This window comes from Nipponia nippon, unplaced genomic scaffold, assembly GCF_047370975.1.
Source record: "Nipponia nippon isolate SJK-2023a ecotype South Korea unplaced genomic scaffold, ASM4737097v1 scaffold_38, whole genome shotgun sequence".
Taxonomy (NCBI): domain Eukaryota; kingdom Metazoa; phylum Chordata; class Aves; order Pelecaniformes; family Threskiornithidae; genus Nipponia; species Nipponia nippon.
Window position 1 is genome coordinate 647,164 of NW_028262356.1, and position 18,191 is coordinate 665,354.

At 69.7% G+C, this 18,191-nt stretch overlaps 3 protein-coding genes across 4 annotated transcripts; all 3 read right to left on the reverse strand.

Annotated features, from left to right (window-relative positions):
* Positions 1 to 10: 10 nt before the first annotated feature.
* On the reverse strand, positions 11 to 4,425 carry BANF1 (barrier to autointegration nuclear assembly factor 1). Its single transcript, XM_087773127.1, has 3 exons — positions 3,723 to 4,425; positions 2,074 to 2,204; positions 11 to 532 (listed from the first exon to the last, which is right to left on the reverse strand). Exons 1-3 carry the CDS (start codon positions 4,267 to 4,269, stop codon positions 386 to 388), a joined length of 825 nt encoding a protein of 274 aa, XP_087629253.1. The 5' UTR covers positions 4,270 to 4,425; the 3' UTR covers positions 11 to 385.
* A 1,719-nt stretch (positions 4,426 to 6,144) lies between these two features.
* Positions 6,145 to 7,494, reverse strand: TRMT112 (tRNA methyltransferase activator subunit 11-2). The gene is given in 5 exon segments (XM_087773132.1): positions 6,145 to 6,401; positions 6,499 to 6,563; positions 6,566 to 6,590; positions 7,056 to 7,157; positions 7,341 to 7,494. Coding segments are annotated over 5 exon segments (375 nt in total). The 5' UTR covers positions 7,422 to 7,494; the 3' UTR covers positions 6,145 to 6,299.
* A 1,309-nt stretch (positions 7,495 to 8,803) lies between these two features.
* Positions 8,804 to 17,864, reverse strand: SLC3A2 (solute carrier family 3 member 2). 2 transcript variants are annotated; one of them, XM_087773112.1, is made up of 10 exons: positions 17,740 to 17,763; positions 15,951 to 16,404; positions 14,584 to 14,757; positions 13,443 to 13,543; positions 12,769 to 12,837; positions 12,336 to 12,397; positions 11,483 to 11,663; positions 10,748 to 10,885; positions 10,055 to 10,114; positions 8,804 to 9,510 (listed from the first exon to the last, which is right to left on the reverse strand). In XM_087773112.1, exons 2-10 carry the CDS (start codon positions 16,402 to 16,404, stop codon positions 9,187 to 9,189), a joined length of 1,563 nt encoding a protein of 520 aa, XP_087629238.1. In that variant the 5' UTR covers positions 17,740 to 17,763; the 3' UTR covers positions 8,804 to 9,186. The 2 variants fall into 2 exon arrangements, with proteins under 2 accessions (XP_087629238.1, XP_087629239.1); XM_087773113.1 differs by lacking the exons at positions 11,483 to 11,663; positions 12,336 to 12,397 and having other exon boundaries at positions 17,740 to 17,864.
* Between the last annotated feature and the right edge of the window lie 327 nt (positions 17,865 to 18,191).

Consider the following 18,191-nt stretch of genomic DNA (forward strand, 5'->3'; position numbering starts at 1 on the left):
GGAACCCCCAAAATGACCCCCCCCCCCCCTCCCAGTGCGGGGAGGGGGGGGGAGGGGCACCCCCACCCCCCCTCCCCCTTTCTTCAGGTGGGGGTGGGGCGATGTCAGCGCAGCACCGAGGGGGGGAACCCCCGGGGGGAGGGGGGGAGGGTTGGGGTGAGGGGGGACCCCCAAAATGGAGGCGGGGGGACACCAGAATGGGGGGTGGTGTGTGTCACAAAATGGCGGGGGGGGGTGTGTCCCAAAATGGAGGAGGGGACCCCAAAATGGAGGGGGGCGTGTCCCCAAAATGGCAGGGGGGACCCTCAGCCCCCTCCCCTCCCCCCCGCCAGGGGCAGCAGCGGGGGCTGGGGGGGGGGGGTGGGGGGGCGCAGGGGGGTGGGGCTCAGAGGAAGGCGTCGCACCACTCGCGCAGGCAGCCGGCGCAGTCCCGCGCCTGCTTGGCGTTGGCGCCGCACGTCTCCTTCAGCCACTCGCGGAAGAGCTCCTCGTCCTTGCGCAGCACCAGGAACTGCCCCAGCACCACGTAGGCCTGCGGGGGAGGGGCGCTGTCCCCAAGGGGGGGGGCTGGGTGTCCCCAGCGGGGGTCCCTGCCCCCCCCCACGTCCCTAAGAGGGTCCCTGTCCCCCCTCTTGTGTCCCCAAGGGGGTCCCTAAGCCCCTCCGTGTCCCCAAGAGGGTCCCTGTCCCCACCCCCATGTCCCCAAGGGGGTCCCTGTCCCCCTCTGTGTCCCCAAGGGGGTCCCTGTCCCCACCCTGTGTCCCCAAGGGGGTCCCCCTGTCCCCCTCTGTGTCCCCAAGGGGGTCCCTGTCCCACCTTGTGTCCCCAAGGGGGTCCCTGTCCCCACCCCCAAGTCTCCAAAGGGGTCCCTGTCCCACCTTGTGTCCCCAAGGGGGTCCCTGTCCCCACCCCGTGTCCCCAAGGGGGTCCCTGTCCCCTCCCTGTGTCCCTAAGAGGGACCCTGAGCCCCCGCCATGTCCCCAAGGGGGTCCCTGTCCCCAACAGTGTCCCCAAGGGGGTCTCTGTCCCCACCCCCATGTCCCCAAGAGGGTCCCTGACCCCCCCCCCATCCCTAAGAGGGTCCCTGTGTCCCCCCCGTGTCCCCAAGAGGGTCCCTGCCCCCCCCCCCATGTCCCCAGGCGGGTCATTGTCCCCCCTCTGTGTCCCCAAGAGAGTCCCCCTGTCCCCCTCTGTGTCCCCAAGGGAGTCCCTGTCCCCCCCCGTGTCCCTAAGAGGGACCCTGAGCACCCCCCATGTCCCCAGGGGGGTCCCGGTGTCCCCAAGGGGGTCCCTATCCCCCCTCCATGTCCCCAAGGGGGTCATTGTCCCCACCCTGTGTCCCCAAGGGGGTCCCCCTGTCCCCCTCTGTGTCCTCAAGGGGGTCTCTGTCCCTACCCCCATGTCCCCAAGAGGGTCCCTGTCCCCCCCCGTGTCCCCAAGGGGGTCATTGTCCCCCCCCAGTGTCCCCAGGGAGGTCCCTGAGCCCCCCTGTCCGCTCAAGAGGGTCCCTCTGTCCCCACAATGTCCCCAAGAGGGTCTCCCTGTGTCCCCAGGGGGGTCCCTGAGCCCCCCTGTGTCCCCAAGGGGGTCACTGTCCCACCTTGTGTCCCCAAAGGGGTCCCTGAGCCCCCCCATGTCCCCAGGGCCACCCCCTGTCCCCTCGGTGACACCCCCCCACCTCCAGACACCTCCCGGGGCCACCCCCTGTCCCCCTGTGCCACCCCCCAGGGACGTCCCCATCCCCATGGCACCCCTCCCCCAGGCAGGGTGTCCCCAAGTGTCCCCAGGATGTCCCCAAATGTCCCCAGGGTGTCCCCAAATGTCCCCAAGTGCCCCAAGGTGTCCCCAAATGGCCCCAGGGTGTCCCCAAGCATCCCCAGGGTGTCCCCAAGTGCCCCAAGCATCCCCAAATGTCCCCAAGTGCCCCAAGGTGTCCCCAAGTGTCCCCAGGATGTCCCCAAATGTCCCCAAGCATCCCCAGATGTCCCCAAGTGCCCCAAGGTGTCCCCAAATGGCCCCATGGTGTCCCCAAGCATCCCCAGGGTGTCCCCAAATGTCCCCAAGCGCCCCCACCTTGTCGAAGCCCTTGTCCTCCAGTTTCTTGCCCAGGACGTCCCCGATGCCGGCCAGCGTCCCCACCGGCTTCTCCCCCATCGGCTCCGCCACAAAGTCCCGGTGCTTCTGCGACGTCGAGGACATGGCGCCTGTGGGGAGGCGGGGACGGTGAGGGGACGCGGGGACAGGGGGGACACGGGGACGGTGAGGGGACGCAGGGAGAGGGGGGACGCAGGGACAGGGGGGACGTGGGGACGCAGGGACGGGGGGGACGCGGGGACAGGGGGGATGCGGGGACGGTGAGGGGACGCGGGGAGAGGGGGACGCAGGGACGGGGGACACGCAGGGACGGGGGGGACACGGGGACAGGGGGGACACAGGGATGGTGAGGAGACACAGGAACAGGGGGACGGTGAGGGGACGGTGGCACGTGGGGACAGGGGGGACGTGGGGACGATGAGGGGATGCGAGGACGGGGGGACGTGGGGACGGGGGCACGTGGAGACTGTGAGGGGGCGTGGGGACAGGGGGGATGTGGGGGACGTGGGGACGGTGAGGGGACGGGGGCACGTGGGGACAGGGGGGACGTGGGGACAGGGGGGACGCAGGGATGGTGAGGGGACACGGGGACGTGGGGGACGTGGGGACAGTGAGGGGACGTGGGGCACGTGGGGACGATGAGGGGATGCGAGGATGGGGGGACATGGGGACAGGAGCATGTGGGGACGGTGAGGGCACGTGGGGACGGGGGACGCAGGGACGGTGAGGGGACACGGGGACGGGGGGGATGTGGGGACGGTGAGGGGACAGGGGGATGATGAGGGGACACAGGGACAGCTCGGGGGGGAGAGGGGACATGGGGACAGCGTGTGGACAGGGACAGCGTGGGGACACAGAGACAGCTCAGAGGAGGACAGGGGACATGGGGACAGCGTGGGGACATGGGGACGGTGAGGGGGGACCACGACAGCTTGGAGGGGGATGTGGGGGACAGGGGGACAGCTCAGGGGACACGGGGACAGCATGGGGACACAGGGACAGCTCAGGGGAGGACAGGGGACATGGGGACATTGGGGGGACACGGGGACACTGGGGGGACGTGGGGACAGCGTAGGGGGGATGGGGGCTGCTTGGGGACATGGGGACAGCGAGGGGGACAGGGACAGCTTGCGGGGAGACGGGGACATGGGGACAGCGTGTGGACAGGGACAGCGTGGGGACACAGGGACAGCTCAGAGGAGGACAGGGGACATGGGGACAGCGTGGGGACATGGGGACGGTGAGGGGGGACCACGACAGCTTGGAGGGGGATGGGGACAGGGGGACAGCTCAGGGGACACGGGGACAGCGTGGGGACATGGGGACAGCTCGGGGGGGACGGGGACATGGGGACAGCGTGGGGACGGGGACCGTGGGGACACGGGACAGCTCGGGGGGACAGGGAGAGTGTGGGGACGCGGGGACGGTGAGGGAGGGGACAGCGAGGGGATGGGGACAGACTGAGGGGGGCGGGGACAGGAGGGGGGCGGGGACAGGAGGGGGGGATGGGGACAGAGGGGGCCACAGCCCGGGGGCGGCCCGGGGCCGCGGGGGGGGGAACCCTGAGGGGACGGGGGCGACCCGGGCCCCCCCCGGGGCCACCGCGCCCCCCCCCCCCCCGCCCTCACCGGCGCCTCCCGCCGCTCCAACGGCCGCTCCCGCCTCAGGCCGCTGCTGCCGCCGCCGCGCGCGCGCGCCTGGGGCCTGACGCCACTTCCGGCTGAGCGCCGATAACCATCGAGGCGGGAGACGGAGCGGCCGCTTGGGGGGGGGGGGGGGCCGCTCTGGGCGGGTGGCGGAGGCAGCGAGACGGAGCCTCCAGGGTTCCTCCAGGCTCTCCTGGAAGCCCGGGTGATGGCTCCAGGTGGCTCCAGGTTCCTCTGGAGACCCAGACGATGGCTCCAGGTTCTTCTGGAGACCCAGACGATGGCTCCAGGTGGCTCCAGGTTCCTCTGGAGACCCAGACGATGGCTCCAGGTTCCTCTGGAGACCCAGACGATGGCTCCAGGTTCTTCTGGAGACCCAGACGATGGCTCCAGGTTCCTCTGAAGACCTGGACAGTGTCTCCAGGATCCCCTTGGATTCTCCTGGAAGCCTGGGTGATGGCTCCAGGTTCCTCTGGAGACCCAGACGATGGCTCCAGGTTCTCCCAGGCTCTCCTGGAAGCCTGGCCATCTTCAGGTTCTCCTGGCCATCGGGACGTTGGCTCTGGGTTGCCCCCACCTTCCCCTGGAGAACGTACCCAGGTCCCCCCCGCGGTCCCCACCTCCCTCAGCCCCTGGGATTCTCCCGGGGATCTGCCGAGAGGGGGTTTGGGGCAAAAAGGGGGTGTTCAGGGGCAAAAAGGGGGGGTGTGTGGGGCAAAAAAAGGGGGTTTGGGGCAAAAAGGGGGGCGGTTGGGGCAGAAGGAGGGGGTTTGGGGCAAGAAAGAGGGGTTTTGGGGCAAAAAGAGGGGGTTTGGGGCAGAAAGGGGAGGTTTGGGGGCAAAAAGAGGGGTTTTGGGGCAAAAAGAGGGGGTTTGGGGCAGAAAGGGGAGGTTTGGGGCAAAAAAGGGGGGTTTGGGGCAGAAGAAGGGGGTTTGGGGCAGAAAGGGGAGGTTTGGGGGCAAAAAGAGGGGTTTTGGGGCAAAAAGAGGGGGGTTGGGGCAGAAAGGGAAAGTTTGGGGCAAAAAAGAGGGGGTTTGGGGCAAAAAAGAGGAGTTTGGGGCAAAAAGGGGGGTTTGGGGCAAAAAGGGGGGTTTGGGGTAAAAAAGGGAGGTTTGGGGCAAAAAGGAGGGGGTTGGGGCAAAAAAGAGGGGGTTTGGGGCAAAAAAGAGGGGATTTGGGGCAAAAAAGAGGGGATTTGGTGCAGAAAGAGGGGATTTGGGGCAGAAAGGGAAAGTTTGGGGCAAAAAAGAGGGGGTTTGGGGCAAAAAAGAGGAGTTTGGGGCAAAAAGGGGGGTTTGGGGCAAAAAGGGGGGTTTGGGGCAAAAAAAGGATTTGAGAACAGAAAAGGGAGAATTTGTGGGCAAAAAGGGAGAATTTGGGGCAAAAAGGGAGAATTGGGGGCAAAACCAAGGGATGTGGGGGTAAAAAAGGGAGACTTGGGGGCAAAAAAAGGATTTGGGGTCAGAAAGGGGAGATTTAGGGGCAAAAGGGTGAGATTTGGGGGAAAACGGGAGATTTGGGGTAAAAAACAGGGATTTAGGGGCAAAAAGGCAGATTTGGGGGTAAAAAAGGGAGAACTGGGGGCAAAAAGGGGAGAATTAGGGGCAAAAAAGAGGGGTTTGGGGGCAAAAAGGGGACATTTGGGACAAAAAAGGAAGATTTTGGAACAAAAAAAGGATCTGGGATCAGGAAAAGGAACATTTAGGGGAAAAAAGGGGAGATTTGGGGGCAAAAAGGGAGATTTTGGTGCAAAAAAGATATTTTGGGGGAAAAGGAACAGATTTTTGGGGAAAAAGAGATTCGGGGCAAAAAAGGGAGATTTGGGGCAAAAAACGGAGATTTTGGGGGAAAAGGGAGAGATTTTTTGGGGAAAAGGCGAGATTTGGGGCAAAAAGGGGAGATTTTGGGGCAGAAGGGGGAGGTTTTGGGGCAAAACCGAGCGATTTTGGGCAGAAAACGCCGCAAAAGCTCAAAAATTCGCAATAAAAGCGGTAAATGGCGCTAAACCGCCTTAAACGCCGAGCGGGGGCGGGGACAATTATGCAAATCACACCGCGAGGTCCCGCCCCTATGCAAATAGAGCCCGGCGGGCCACGCCCCCCCTCGCAAACACCCCGCCCCGCCTTAAAGGAGCCGCGCCGTTCCCCGCCATTCTGCACCCCCCCATCCCCCCCCCGCCATTTTGTGCCCCCTCCATTCGCCCCATTCCCCCCCCGCCATTTTGTGCCCCCCCCAATTCACCCTCAATTTCCCCCCCCCGCCATTTTATGCCCCCCCATTCCCCCCGCCATTTTGTGCCCCCCCAATTCGCCCCCATTCCCCCCCGCCATTTTGTGCCCCCTCCCCCGCCACCTTGTGCCCTCCCCATTTCTGGGGTGACCCCCAAGAACTCGGGGCTCCCCCCTCACACCCATTAACTCCCTTTATTTGGGGGTTCCCCCCCCCCTCGCGGGCAACAACGCCCCCACCGCGCTTTGGGGACCCCCTTTATTTTATTTTGGGGGGGGGCCCCCAATAATTTGGGGGTGCGGGGGGGGTCCCCAACCTGCCCCCCCCGCCTCAGGCCTCCTCCTCGCTCAGCAACATATTGGGGATCCCCCTGGAGATGGGGAAGCGGCGCCCCGAATCCGGGCACTGCAGGACCCCCTCCAGCACCTCCACCTGGGGGGGGGGGGGTTACACAAAGAGGGGGGGCCGGGGGGGGGCCCCCCGGGTTTTGGGGGAACCCCCCCCGGGGTTTTGGGGACCCCCCCCTCACCTCCAGCAGGACGTGGTGCACCCGCCGCAGGAAGGCCTCGTCCCCCTCGTAGTCGGGGGCGGGTTCGGGGGCAGCTCCGAGGGGTGCCCCAACTTTTGGGGGGGGGGGTGGGGTGGGGGGGATTAGGGGACCCCCACAATGTCCCCCCCCCCGTCCCCTCTTCAAAGCAGGGACCCCCCCCCCCCCAAATCCACCCCCCCTCCCTGAAACCGGGACCCCCCAAGCTGGAGCCCCCCAAACCGGTGTCCCCCCCCCCCCCCCGAGCTCCCCGGTGTCCCCCCAAACCGAGACCCCCCCCCCCCCAAACTGGAGTCCCCCCCAAAAACCGGAGCCCCCCAAACCGGTTCCCCCCAGACCCCAAAACCGGTTCCCCCCAAACCGGAGCCCCCCGGTGCCCCACCCAAACCGGTTCCCCCCTCCCGGAGACCCCCCAGACCCCAAAACCGGCCCCCCCAAACCGGAGCCCCCCCAGACCGGTTCCCCGCCCCCCCCCCGGAGCCCCCGGCCCCCTCCAACCCGGTGCCCCCCCCAAAACGCCCCCCCCGGGCCCCACTCACGCTCTCGGCCGCCTGCAGCAGCGCGGCCCAGCGCAGCCGCGGCACCAACCGCGCCACGAAGGCGGCGTTGAACGGCACCGGTCGGACCCGGACCTCGGAGGCCTGGGGGGAGGGGGGGGAACACGGACCGGTAACGGGGGGGCACCGGCGGGGGCGGGAAGGCGAGGCCTACCCGGAAGTAGGCGAGGCCTACCCGGAAGTAAGCGGGGCCCGGCCGGTGAAGGCGGTAGGGGGCGTGGCCTGGCCGGTAAGGGGGCGTGGCCCGCCCCGCCGGGGATCCGGTACCTGGATCTGTAGGGGGAAGCCGCCGCCGGGCCGGAGGCCGCGGACGTGGGAGCTGAGGAGGTTGTGGGTCAGCAGCTTCATCCCGCGCCCGCCGCCGCGCCCGCCGCTTCCGCTTCCGGCCTGCGTCACTTCCGGGAGGGGCGGAGGGGAGGAGGGGTCTGGAGGGGGTGGGGCCGGGGGGGGGGGCTACGGGAGACTGGGAGATACTGGGGGGACTGGGGGGCACTGGGGGGGGGGGGACGACACTGGGAGGGACTGGGGATACTGGGGGACACTGGGAATACTGGGGATACTGGGGGGTACTGGGGAGGCACTGGGGGGGACGGGACGACACTGGGAGGGACTGGGGATACTGGGGGACACTGGGAATACTGGGGATACTGGGGGGTACTGGGGAGGCACTGGGGGGTGGCACTGGAGGGGACTGGGGACACTGGGGGGGCACTGGGGGGAACTGGGGGGGACTGGGGATACTCGGGGACACTGGGAGGGCACTGGTGGGACACTGGGGGACAGTGGGGATACTGGGGGGGCACTGGGAGGGACTGGGGATACTAGGAGGGACACTGGGGGATACTGGGGAGGCACTGGGGACACTGAGGGACACTGGGGGATACTGGGAGGGACACTGGGGGGGACTGGTGGGACACTGGGGACACACTGGGAATACTGGGGGGACAGTGGGGCGACTGGGGAGACACAGGGGGGACCAGGGGACACTGGGACGATACTGGGGACACACCAGAGGGACAAGGGGATACTGGGGGGGACTGGGAACACTGGGGGGGGCACTGGGCATACTGGGGACACCAGAGGGACAAGTGGACACTGGGAGGGACTGGGGACACTGGGGGGGGGCACCGGGGGGTTATGGGGAATTTGGCCCCCCCCCCCTTGCCCCCTCCCCCCCCGGAGCGCCAGGCTGGGGCGAGGGGGCGGGGCTTGCACGGGGGGGGGGGGGGCGGGGCGGCGTGTACCCCTCGCCCCCACCCCAACCCCCCCATTTCATCCCCTGCCCCCCAACTCCTTCCTCCTCCCCCAAGTGCCCCCTGCCCCCCAAGTTGCCCCTCTGCCCCTAAGCTGCCCCCCAAGTGCCCGTGCCCCCCAAGTTGTCCCCAGCCCCCCAAGTGTCCCTGCCCCCCAAGTTCTCCCCCTGCCCATCATCCCCTGCCCCCCAAGTTCTCCCCCCAGCCCCCCAAGTTGCCCCTCTGCCCCTAAGCTGCCCCCCAAGCAGCCCTGCCCCCCAAGTTCCCGTGCCCCCCAGGCCCCCAAGTTGCCCCCAGCCCCCCAAGTGCCCCCCAAGCTCCCCTGTGGCCCCCCAAGCAGCCCTACCCCCCATGTTCGACCCCAAGTTGCCCCCAGCCCCCCAAGTCCAAGCATCTGCGACTCCCAAGCCCCGGGAGGGGGGGCACTCGTACGCTTGCCCCTCCCCCCCCGCCCCTCCCCCTCACAGACACAGGGACCCAAATGCAGCTCATTTATTCAGTGGGGGTGGGGGGCCCAAAAACCCCCCCGGGGCCAAAGGGGGGGGCCCCCACACCCCCATCCTGCCAAGGGCTCCCCCAAAATGGAGTGTGCCCCCCCAAAATGGGGGGGGGGGGGAAGGGCCCATGGGAATGGGCCCCACCGAAATAGCGGGGGACCCCAAAACCCTTGGGGGGGGGGGGGCGGGGAGTGGGTGCTCGGGGGGGGCCCCCCATGGGTGCTGGAGGGGGGTTAACCCCCCGTGGGTGCTGGGGGGGGGAGGGGTAAGGCCGCACGGGGGTGCCCCCCAGGCTCCGATGGGTGCTGGGGGTGGGGGGTGGGGGTGGGGGGGGCAGGGGCACCCCGCCGCTGCCCCACGGCGCTATGGGGCATAGGGGAAGCTGAGGAGCAGCCCCTCGTAGGGCTGCAGCTCCAGCGCCCCCAAGTCGACCTCCACGTCCTCGGCCAAGAGTTGGTAGGTGCTGAGGCGCAGGGTGGCCCGGGGGGGGAGGCGGGGGTCCCGGAGGGCCAGGCGGACGTGCTCCTCGCCGGGGTTGACGACCACCAGGAAACGTTCGCTCTGGTCCCAGCTGCGGAGGAAAACGGCCGCCTCCGCGGCGGGAATGGCCACCGCCTCCCCCAGCGACAGCGAACGCTCCCGCACCCGCAGGGCGCCCAGGCGCCGGCACAGCTCCAGCCTGTGGGCCTGCGGCGAGCCGGGGGTTAACCAGCGCTGGCCCTTTAAGGACACACCCCGGGGTGCGGCCCCTTATGCCATTGCCCTTTTAAGGCCCCACCCCCGGCATTGCCCCTTTAAGGTTACTCGGGGGCCATTGCCCCAGGAAGGCCCCACCAGGACCATTGCCCTTTTAAGACCCCACCCACGCCCTTGCCCCTTTAAGAGCCCACCCCATTGCCCTTCTAAGGCCCCACCCACGCCATTGCCCCTTTAAGGCCCCACTCGCAGCCTTGCCCCTTTCAGGCCCCACACCATTGCCCTTTTAAGGCCATGCCCCGCCTTGCCCCTTTAGGAACACACCCGGGGCATTGCCCTTTTAAGGAGAAGCCCCACCCACTGGGAGGACGACCCGCCCCCTCTTAAAGTGGCAATGGGGTTCAGGGCCCTTTTGAGGACAGGGCCCGCCCACCCCCCCCCCCCCCCGAAAACGGCGATGGGGTCCGTGCCCCTTTGAAGCCAAGCCCCGCCCTCCCCCGCCAAGCCCCGCCCTCCCCCTGCAAGCCCCGCCCACCGGGATGCTGTCGTCGCCCTTCTGCAGCTTCTCGATGTACTCCCAGGGCATCGGCGGCAGCTGGGGGCGGGGCCGGCGTCAGGGGGCGGGGCCAGGGCACGGCCCTGCCCCCACCGCCCCCCAAACCCCCCTCCCCAGCCCCACAGCCCCCCCCCCAATACCCCCAAACCACCCCCACGGCCCCCCCAAATCCCCCCCAGCCCCACAGTCCCCCTAAATACTCCCAAACCACCCCCTCAGCCCCACAGCCGCCCCATAGCCCCCCCAAACCACCCCCCAGCCCCCCCAAATCCTCCTCCCCAGCCCCACAGCCCCACCCAACCACCCCCCCAGCCCCCCAGCTGCCCCCCAGCCCCCCCAAATCCCCCCGCAGCCCCATAGGCCCCCCAAACCCTCCTCCACAGCCCCCCAGCCCCCCAAACCACCCCCCAGCCCCACAGCTGCCCCCCAGCCCCCCCAAACCCCACGCACCTCGAGGGGCTCGGCCAGCGCCCCCTCGTCGCCGTAGCTGAGGCCGGGGGTGCCCCCAGAGCCCCCTCCCCCAAACCCCCTCCCCAGCCCCCCCAAACCCCCCCCCCCGACCCCACGCACCTCGGGGGGCTCGGCCAGCGCCCCCTCGTCGCCGTAGCTGAGGCCGGGGGTGCCCCCAGAGCCCCCCCTCCCCCACCCCCCCCCCCCCCCGACCCCACGCACCTCGGGGGGCTCGGCCAGCGCCACCTCGTCGCCGTAGCTGAGGACGGGGGTGCCGGGCAGCGCGGCCCAGAGCAGCAGCAGGCGCTGGAGGGCGAGGAGGGGGCTGAGCCGCTCCAGGTGCTGCCAGGGGGAGCTCACCTGCGGGGGGGAGGGGAGGGGGGCATCAGGGGCCAGCCCCCCCCCCCCAAATCCTGGGGTTTGGGGGGTGGGGGGGGGGTTGGGGGTCCCGGGGGTTTGGGGGGGATTGGGGGCCGCAGGGGGGTTGGGGGGTTCTGGGGGGGGGTTGGTGGTGCAGGGGGGGGTTGGGGGTCCTGGGGGGTTTGGGGGGATTGGAGGCCGCAGGGGGGGTTGGAGGGTCCTGGGGGGGTTGGTGGTGCAGGGAGGGGGTTGGGGGTCCCGGGGGGTTTGGGGGTGCGGGGTGTGGGGAGGTTGGGGGTCCCAGGGGGGTTTGGGCAGGGATTGGAGGCTGCAGGGGGGTTGGGTGGCACGGGGGGGGGTTGGGGGTGCAGGCGGGGTTGGGGGTCCCTGGGGGGGGTGCGGGGTATTTTGGGGTGCCGGTTTTGGGGGTGGCTCACGCTCCAGGGCAGGGCGGTGGGGGGGGACAGGGGGGGGTGGGGGTCCCAGGGGGGGACGGGGCAGGGGTTGGGGGTGCAGGGGGGTTGGGGGGTCCCGGGGGGTTTGGGGGGCACGGGGGGGGGGGGGGTATTTTGGGGTGCCGGTTTGGGGGTGACTCACGCTCCAGGCCAGGGCGGTGTGGGGGCGCAGGAAGCCCAGCAGCTGGGGCGCCAGGGCGGCGGGGGGGACGTGGGACCCCAGCGCCTGCAGGAAGGGGCCCAGCAGCAGCCCCACCCCCGAGGTGTTCAGCAGCGCCTGCAGCTGCTGGGGGTCCTCCAGGCGGGTGCCCCCCACCAGCACCCTGCAACGGGGGGGGGGGGGGGGGGTCAGGGGGTCCCATGGGTGCCCCCAGCACCATGAAATAGGGGGTGGGGGTCCCATGGGTGCCCCCCCCAGCACCCTGCAACGTGGGGGGGGTGTCAGGGGGGGCCATGGGTGCCCCCAGCACCAGGAAATGGGGGTGTCCCATGGGTGCCCCCCCCAGCACCCTGCAATGGGGGGGGGGGGCAGGGGGTCCCATGGGTGCCCCCAGCACCATGGAATGGGGGGTGGGGGTCCCGTGGGTGCCCCCCAGCACCCTAAAAAGGGGGGGGGTCCTGTGGGTGCCCCCCCAGCACCATGAAATGGGGGTGTCCCATGGGTGCCCCCCCCAGCACCCTGCAATGGCGGGGGGGGCAGGGGGGACTATGGGTGCCCCCAGCACCATGGAATGGGGGGTGGGGGTCCCATGGGTGCCCCCCCAGCACCCTGCAACGGGGGGGGGGGTGTGGGCCAGGGGGGGCCATGGGTGCCCCCCACCAGCACCCTGCAACAGCGGGGGGTCAGAGTCCCATGGGTGCCCCCAGCACCGTGGAATGGGGGGTTGGGGTCCCGTGGGTGCCCCCCAGCACCCTGGGGGGTGGGGGGCAATGAGACTTGGGGAGGGGGACACGGGGGGGATGGGACATGGGGGGGGGGGGGGGATGGGCCAGACCTGGGGGCGCCCTTAGTGGTGCTCTGCTCCGTCAGGTTCCTACACTCGGCCACCAGCGAGGGCTGGGGGGGGCGGAGAGAGGGGGGTCACCCCACAGCACCCCTCGTTCCCTCCTTGCCCCCCCACTCTGCCCCACAGGGCCCCCCCCGACCCCCCAAACGGCCCCACGGGGCCCCCCAACTCTGCCCCCCAAGTCCCCCCAGCTCCCCAACCCTGCCCCGCAGGGGCCCCCCAGCCCCCCAACTGCCCCACGGGGCCCCCCAACTCTGCCCCCCAAGTCCCCCCAGCCTCCCAACCCTGCCCCGCAGGCCTCCCCCAACCGGCCCCACGGGGCCCCCCAACTCTGCCCCACAGGGCCCCCCCAGCCCTGCCCCCCAAGTCCCCCCAGCCCCCCAACTCTGCCCCACGGGGCCCCCCAGCCCCCCTGCCCCACCTCCAGCTCCTCGATGCTGTCCAGGAAGACGCCGGCCGCGCCGCGCTCCAGCCACACGCTCAGCGCCCGCTGCGGGGACGGGGGTCAGGGCTCTGCCCCACGGCGCCTCGGCCCCCTCCGCCCCACGGCACCCTATAGCCCCCCCCAGCACCCCATGACCACCCCCCAGCACCCCACAGCCCCGCTCCAGCACCCCACAGACCCCCCCAGCACCCAATAACGGCCCCCTATCACCCCATAGCTGCCCCACAGCCCCCCTGAGCACCCCGTAACCACCCCCCAGCACCCCATGGCCCCCCCAGCACCCCATGGCCCCCCCCAGCACCCCATAGCTACCCCACAGCCCCCCGAGCACCCCATAACCACCCCCCAGCACCCCATAGCCCCAACTCAGCACCCAATAATGGCCCCATAACACCCCATAGCTGCCCCACAGCCCCCCCAGCACCCCATGGCCCCCCAGCACCCCATAGCTGTCCCCCAGCCCCCCACGGCCCCCCTCCAGCACCCCATACACCCCCCAGCACCCAATAACGGCCCCCTGGCACCCCATAGCTGCCCCACAGCCCCCCCGAGCACCCTATAACCACCCCCCAGCACCCCATAGCAGCCACCAGTACCCCCCAGCCGCCCCCCAGCACCCCATAGCACCCCACAGCCCCCCCATCCCCCACCTGGACCTTGTAGTGGAAGTCGGGGTCCCCGGTGCGCCCGTGCCCCAGCCAGGAGCTGTTCCCCATGGGGTTGGCGGTCACGTCCACAATCACCTCCAGCCCTGGGGGGGAGGGGAATGGGGGTGTCAGGCCCCCCCCAACCCCCCCCCCCCCCCGGCACCTGGGGACCCCCCAAACTCCCCCACACCTGGGGACCCCCGGGAATCGGGCTTCGCCCAGAAGCACCCCACTATGGGAGTCTGGCCCTTTAAGAGGGAAACACCCTCCCTATTTTGGGGTCCCCCCCTTTGCAACACTGGGACCCCCCCAATTTTGGGGGATGCCCCCAGTTTGGGGCCCCCACCCCCTTACCAGCCCCCCTCCCAGTCTGGGGGCACCCCTCCCAGTTTAAAGCTGCCCCTCCCAGTTTGGCAGTGCCCCTCCCAGTCTGGGGGTGACCCCTAACTTTGGGGTGCCCCCCTTACTGTTGGCGCCCCCCACCCTTTACACCCCTGGGGCCCCCCAATTTTGGAGGATCCCCCCATTTTGGGGCCCCCACCCCATTATCAGCCCCCTCCCAGTCTGTGGGCACCCCTCCCAGTTTAAGGGTGCCCCTCCCAGTCTGGGGGTGCCCCTCCCAGTTTGAGACTCACCCTCCCAGTTTGGGGGTGCCTCCCTTAGCAATGGCCCCCACCCCTTATACCCCTGGAACCCCCCAATTTTGGGGTATCCCCCGCATTTTGGGGCCCCCACCCCATTACCAGCCCCCTCCCAGTCTGGGGGCGCCTCTCCCAGTTTGAGGGTGCCCCTCCCAGTCTGAGGGCACCCCTCCCAGTTTGGGGGTGCCTCCCTTACTGATGCCCCCCCCCCGTTACACCCCTGGGACCCCCGAGTTTTGGAGGAACCCCCCATTTTGGGGCCTCCACCCAATTACCAGCCCCCTCCCAGTCAGGGGGCACCTCTCCCAGTTTAAGAGCGCCCCTCCCAGTCTGGGGGTGCCCCTCCCACTCTGAGACACCCCCCTTACTGATGCCCCCCCCCACCCCTTACACCCCAGGACCCCCCGTTTTGGGGCCCCCCACCCCATTACCAGCCCCCTCCCAGTCTGCGGGCGCCCCTCCCAGTTTGGGGGCGCCCCTCCCAGTTTGGGGGCGCCCCTCACCTTTCTTCTTGGCGGCCTGGAGGAGGTCGGTGAAATCCTGCAGGGAGCCCAGCGCCGGGTCCAGCTCCTCCAGCCTCAGGTTTTGGAGGTCCCCCCCGCTTTCGGGGTGCAGCGGCCCCAGCACCAGCCCCCGCATCTGCAGCCCCGCCACGTGATCCAGCCGCGCCGCCACGCCTGGGGGGGGGGGGACCCCAAATCAGAACCCCCCCCACTGTACCCCAAAAGGGGCCTGGGGGACCCCAAAACCCCCGGGGGACTCCAACTCCCCCAGGGGACCCCAAACACCCCCCCCCCAGGGACCCCAAAATGGTCCTGGGGGCCCCAGCCCTCCCCAACTCCCCCCACACCCCCAAAATGGTCCTGGGGGACCCCAACACCCCCAGGGGTCCCCAAATCCCCCCCCAAGCCCCAAAAGGGTCCTGAGGGACCCCAAAACCCCCAGAGGGCTCCATCCCCACCCCCCAGGGGCCCCCAAATGGTCCTGGGGGCCCCAGCCCTCCCCAACCCCCCCGGACCCCCAAAAGGGGCCCGGGGGACCCCAAAACCCCCAGCCTCCCCCCCCCCGGGACCCCAACACCTCCAGGACACCCCAAACTCCCCCAGGACCCCCAAAACACCCCCGGACCCCCAAAATGGTCCTGGGGGACCCCAAAACCCCCCGAGGGGACACACCCCAAAACCACCCCCAAGGGTCCCCCCAAAACACCTTGGGCTCTGCCCCCCCCTCAGGATTTGGGGGACCCCCCCAGACCCACGGGGCCCCCCAAAATGGGGGCCCCCCCCAAATGCTGAGTCACCCCCCCCCCCCGGGTGATGAAATCGAGGAGCACGTGAGCAGCCCCGAAAATGGGGGGGGGCCCTCAGGCACCTGGGTCCCCTTTTGGGGGGGCCCCCCCAATCTTGGGGTCCCCAGCCTGTGGGCAAGAATTGGGGGGGTACAGGGGGGTCTCCCAGTGCCCCCCACCCCCCAAAACCTGGCTCCCTTTGTGGGGGGGCACTGGGAATAGGGAAGGGAGGTCACTGGGAATTGGAGGCCCCCCCAATCTTGGGGTCCCCAGCCTGCGGACAAGAACTGGGGGGTACAGGGGGGTCTCCCAGTGCCCCCCCCAAAACCTGGCTCCCTTTGGGGGGAGGGGCACTGGGAATTGGGGGGGGGTGTCACTGGGAATTGGGGGCCCCCCCAATCTTGGGGTCCCCAGCCTGCGGACAAGAACTGGGGGGTACAGGGGGTCTCCCAGTGCCCCCCCCCCCCAAAACCTGGCTCCCTTTGGTGGGGGGCCACTGGGAATGGGGGGGGGGCCCACTGGGAGTGGGGGGGGGCACTGGGAATGGGGGAGGGGTCACTGGGAATTGGGGTCCCCCCTCACCTTTCAGGTCGCCGGCGAAGGGGCGGGGGTGGGCGCGGTAGAGCCCCCCCAGTTGCCACCAGGCGCGGGGGGGCAGGGGCCGGCAACGGGGGGCTCGGGCCACGATGGCGGCGGCGGCCCCCAACATCCCCAACCACCCCAACCAGAAGAGGAGGAGGAGGACGGTGCGAGCCTTCCTCCAGGGGGGGGCCCCCGCCGCCCGCAGCAGCTCCTCCTTCCCCAACCCTGTAAACTTGCAGCCCCCCGAAATTTCACCCCCGCCCCCCGATTCTTCGTCCTGGGGGAGTTTCACCAGCCCATTCTTCTCCCCGCCCGGGGGGGGGCCAGGATCGGGCCCAGGGGGGTTGGGGGGCTCCCCCTCCCCGCCCCCCACTTCCGCCGCCGCCGCCATCGGTTGCTTCTCGGCCTCCAGCGTCGACAGCTCCACCTCGCGGGGGGGGCACTCAGCCTCCATCTGGGGGGGGACCCCAAAAAAATGGGGCGGAGGGGAGGTTATTTGGCAGCCCAAGACCCCCCCCCCAGGCACCCCAATACCCTTGGGGGAACCCTGACCCCCCCCCAGGCACCCCAATACCCTTGGGGGAACCCTGACCCCCCCCATGGCACCCCAATACCCTTAGGGGACCCTGAACCCCCCCATGGGACCCCAGTACCCTTAGGGGACCCTGACCCCCCCCCAGGCACCCCAATACCCTTGGGGGAACCCTGACCCCCACTGCACTCCAATACCCTTAGGGGACCCTGACCCCCCCCATGGCACCCCAATACCCTTAGGGGACCCTGACCCCCCCACATTGGCACCCCAATACCCTTAGGGGACCCTGACCCCCCCCATGGGACCCCAGTACCCTTAGGGGGGCCCTGGAACCCCCCTCACAGAACCCCAAAATCCTTGGGGGTGCCCTGACCCCCCTGCACCCCAAAACCCTTAGGGGACCCCCCCCAGGCACCCCAATATTCTCGGGGGGGGCCCTGGGACCCTCTGTGCACCCCAAGGACCCCCCCCCAGGCACCCCAATACCCTTAGGGGGACCCTGGGACACTCCCCATGGCACCCCAATATCCTCAGGGGAACCCTGACCCCCCCATGGCACCCCAGTATCCTTAGGGGACCCCCCCATGGCACCCCAATATTCTTAGGGGGGGCCCTGGGACCCTCCATGCACCCCAAGACCCCCCCTGCACCCCAATACCCTTAGGGGGGCCCTGGGACCCCCTCTGGGCACCCCAAGATCCTTTGGGGGGGCCCTGGGGAGCTCCCCAAGCCCTAAGGCCCCCCCCCATGGCACCCCAATACCCTTCCAGTGACCTTGAGATCTCCCCTGCACCCCAACCCCCCCCCCGGGCACCCCAAAATCCTCATGGAGGTCTCAGGACCCCCCCCAGCACCCCCCTGGGCACCCCAATATCCTTAGGGGGGCCCTAACCCCCCCTGCACCCCAAGATCCCCCCAGGGCACCCCAATATCTTTACACTGACCTTGGGATCTCCCCTGCACCCCAACATGGCCCGGGGCACCCCAATATCCCTCAGGGGGGGCCCTGGCAGCCTACGGGCACCCCAAAACCCCCCGGGGCACCCTAAAACCCCTCATGGGGGCCCCGAGACACCCCCCCCCCCCGGGCACCCCAAAACCCCCTGGACAAGGTCCTAGAGACCTCTCTGCACCCCGAGACCCGGCTAAGGGCACCCCAATATCCCCAGGGGGGCCCCGAGAGCCCCCCCAACCCCCTCAGGCACCCCAAAACCCTCACAGGGGTCGCACCCCCCCCATCCCCACCCCCGCTACCTTCGCTGCGCCGCCGCTGAGGAGAATGGGGGGGGAGGCGGAGCCGCCGCTTTTTATATCCGGCGCTGACCCCGCCCACTCCGCCCCTCGCCCCGCCCCCGGCGCCGCCGAGGCGCCCGGCCTGGGCGGATCAAAGGGCACGAGGCGGGGGGGGGGGGGGCGCCCCCGGGCACCGGGGGGGGGGAACCGGTGGCCCGGGGGGGGAAATTTGGGGGCTCCCGGCGCGGGGGGCCCCGAGGCGGCGGCTCCCGGTCGCTCTCCCGCCCTGGGGGGGCCCCGGCACCCGCGTCCCCTCCGGAGTTCTACCCCCCCGGCCGCCATTTTGTTGCACCCCCCAGCAGCCGCCATTTTGTTTCTTTCATAGGCGCCGCCATTTTGTTGTGCCCTGAGGCGCCGCCATTTGGGGACCCCCCCCCCGCGGCCCGCACGGGGTGTCCCGAGGGGATCCCCGT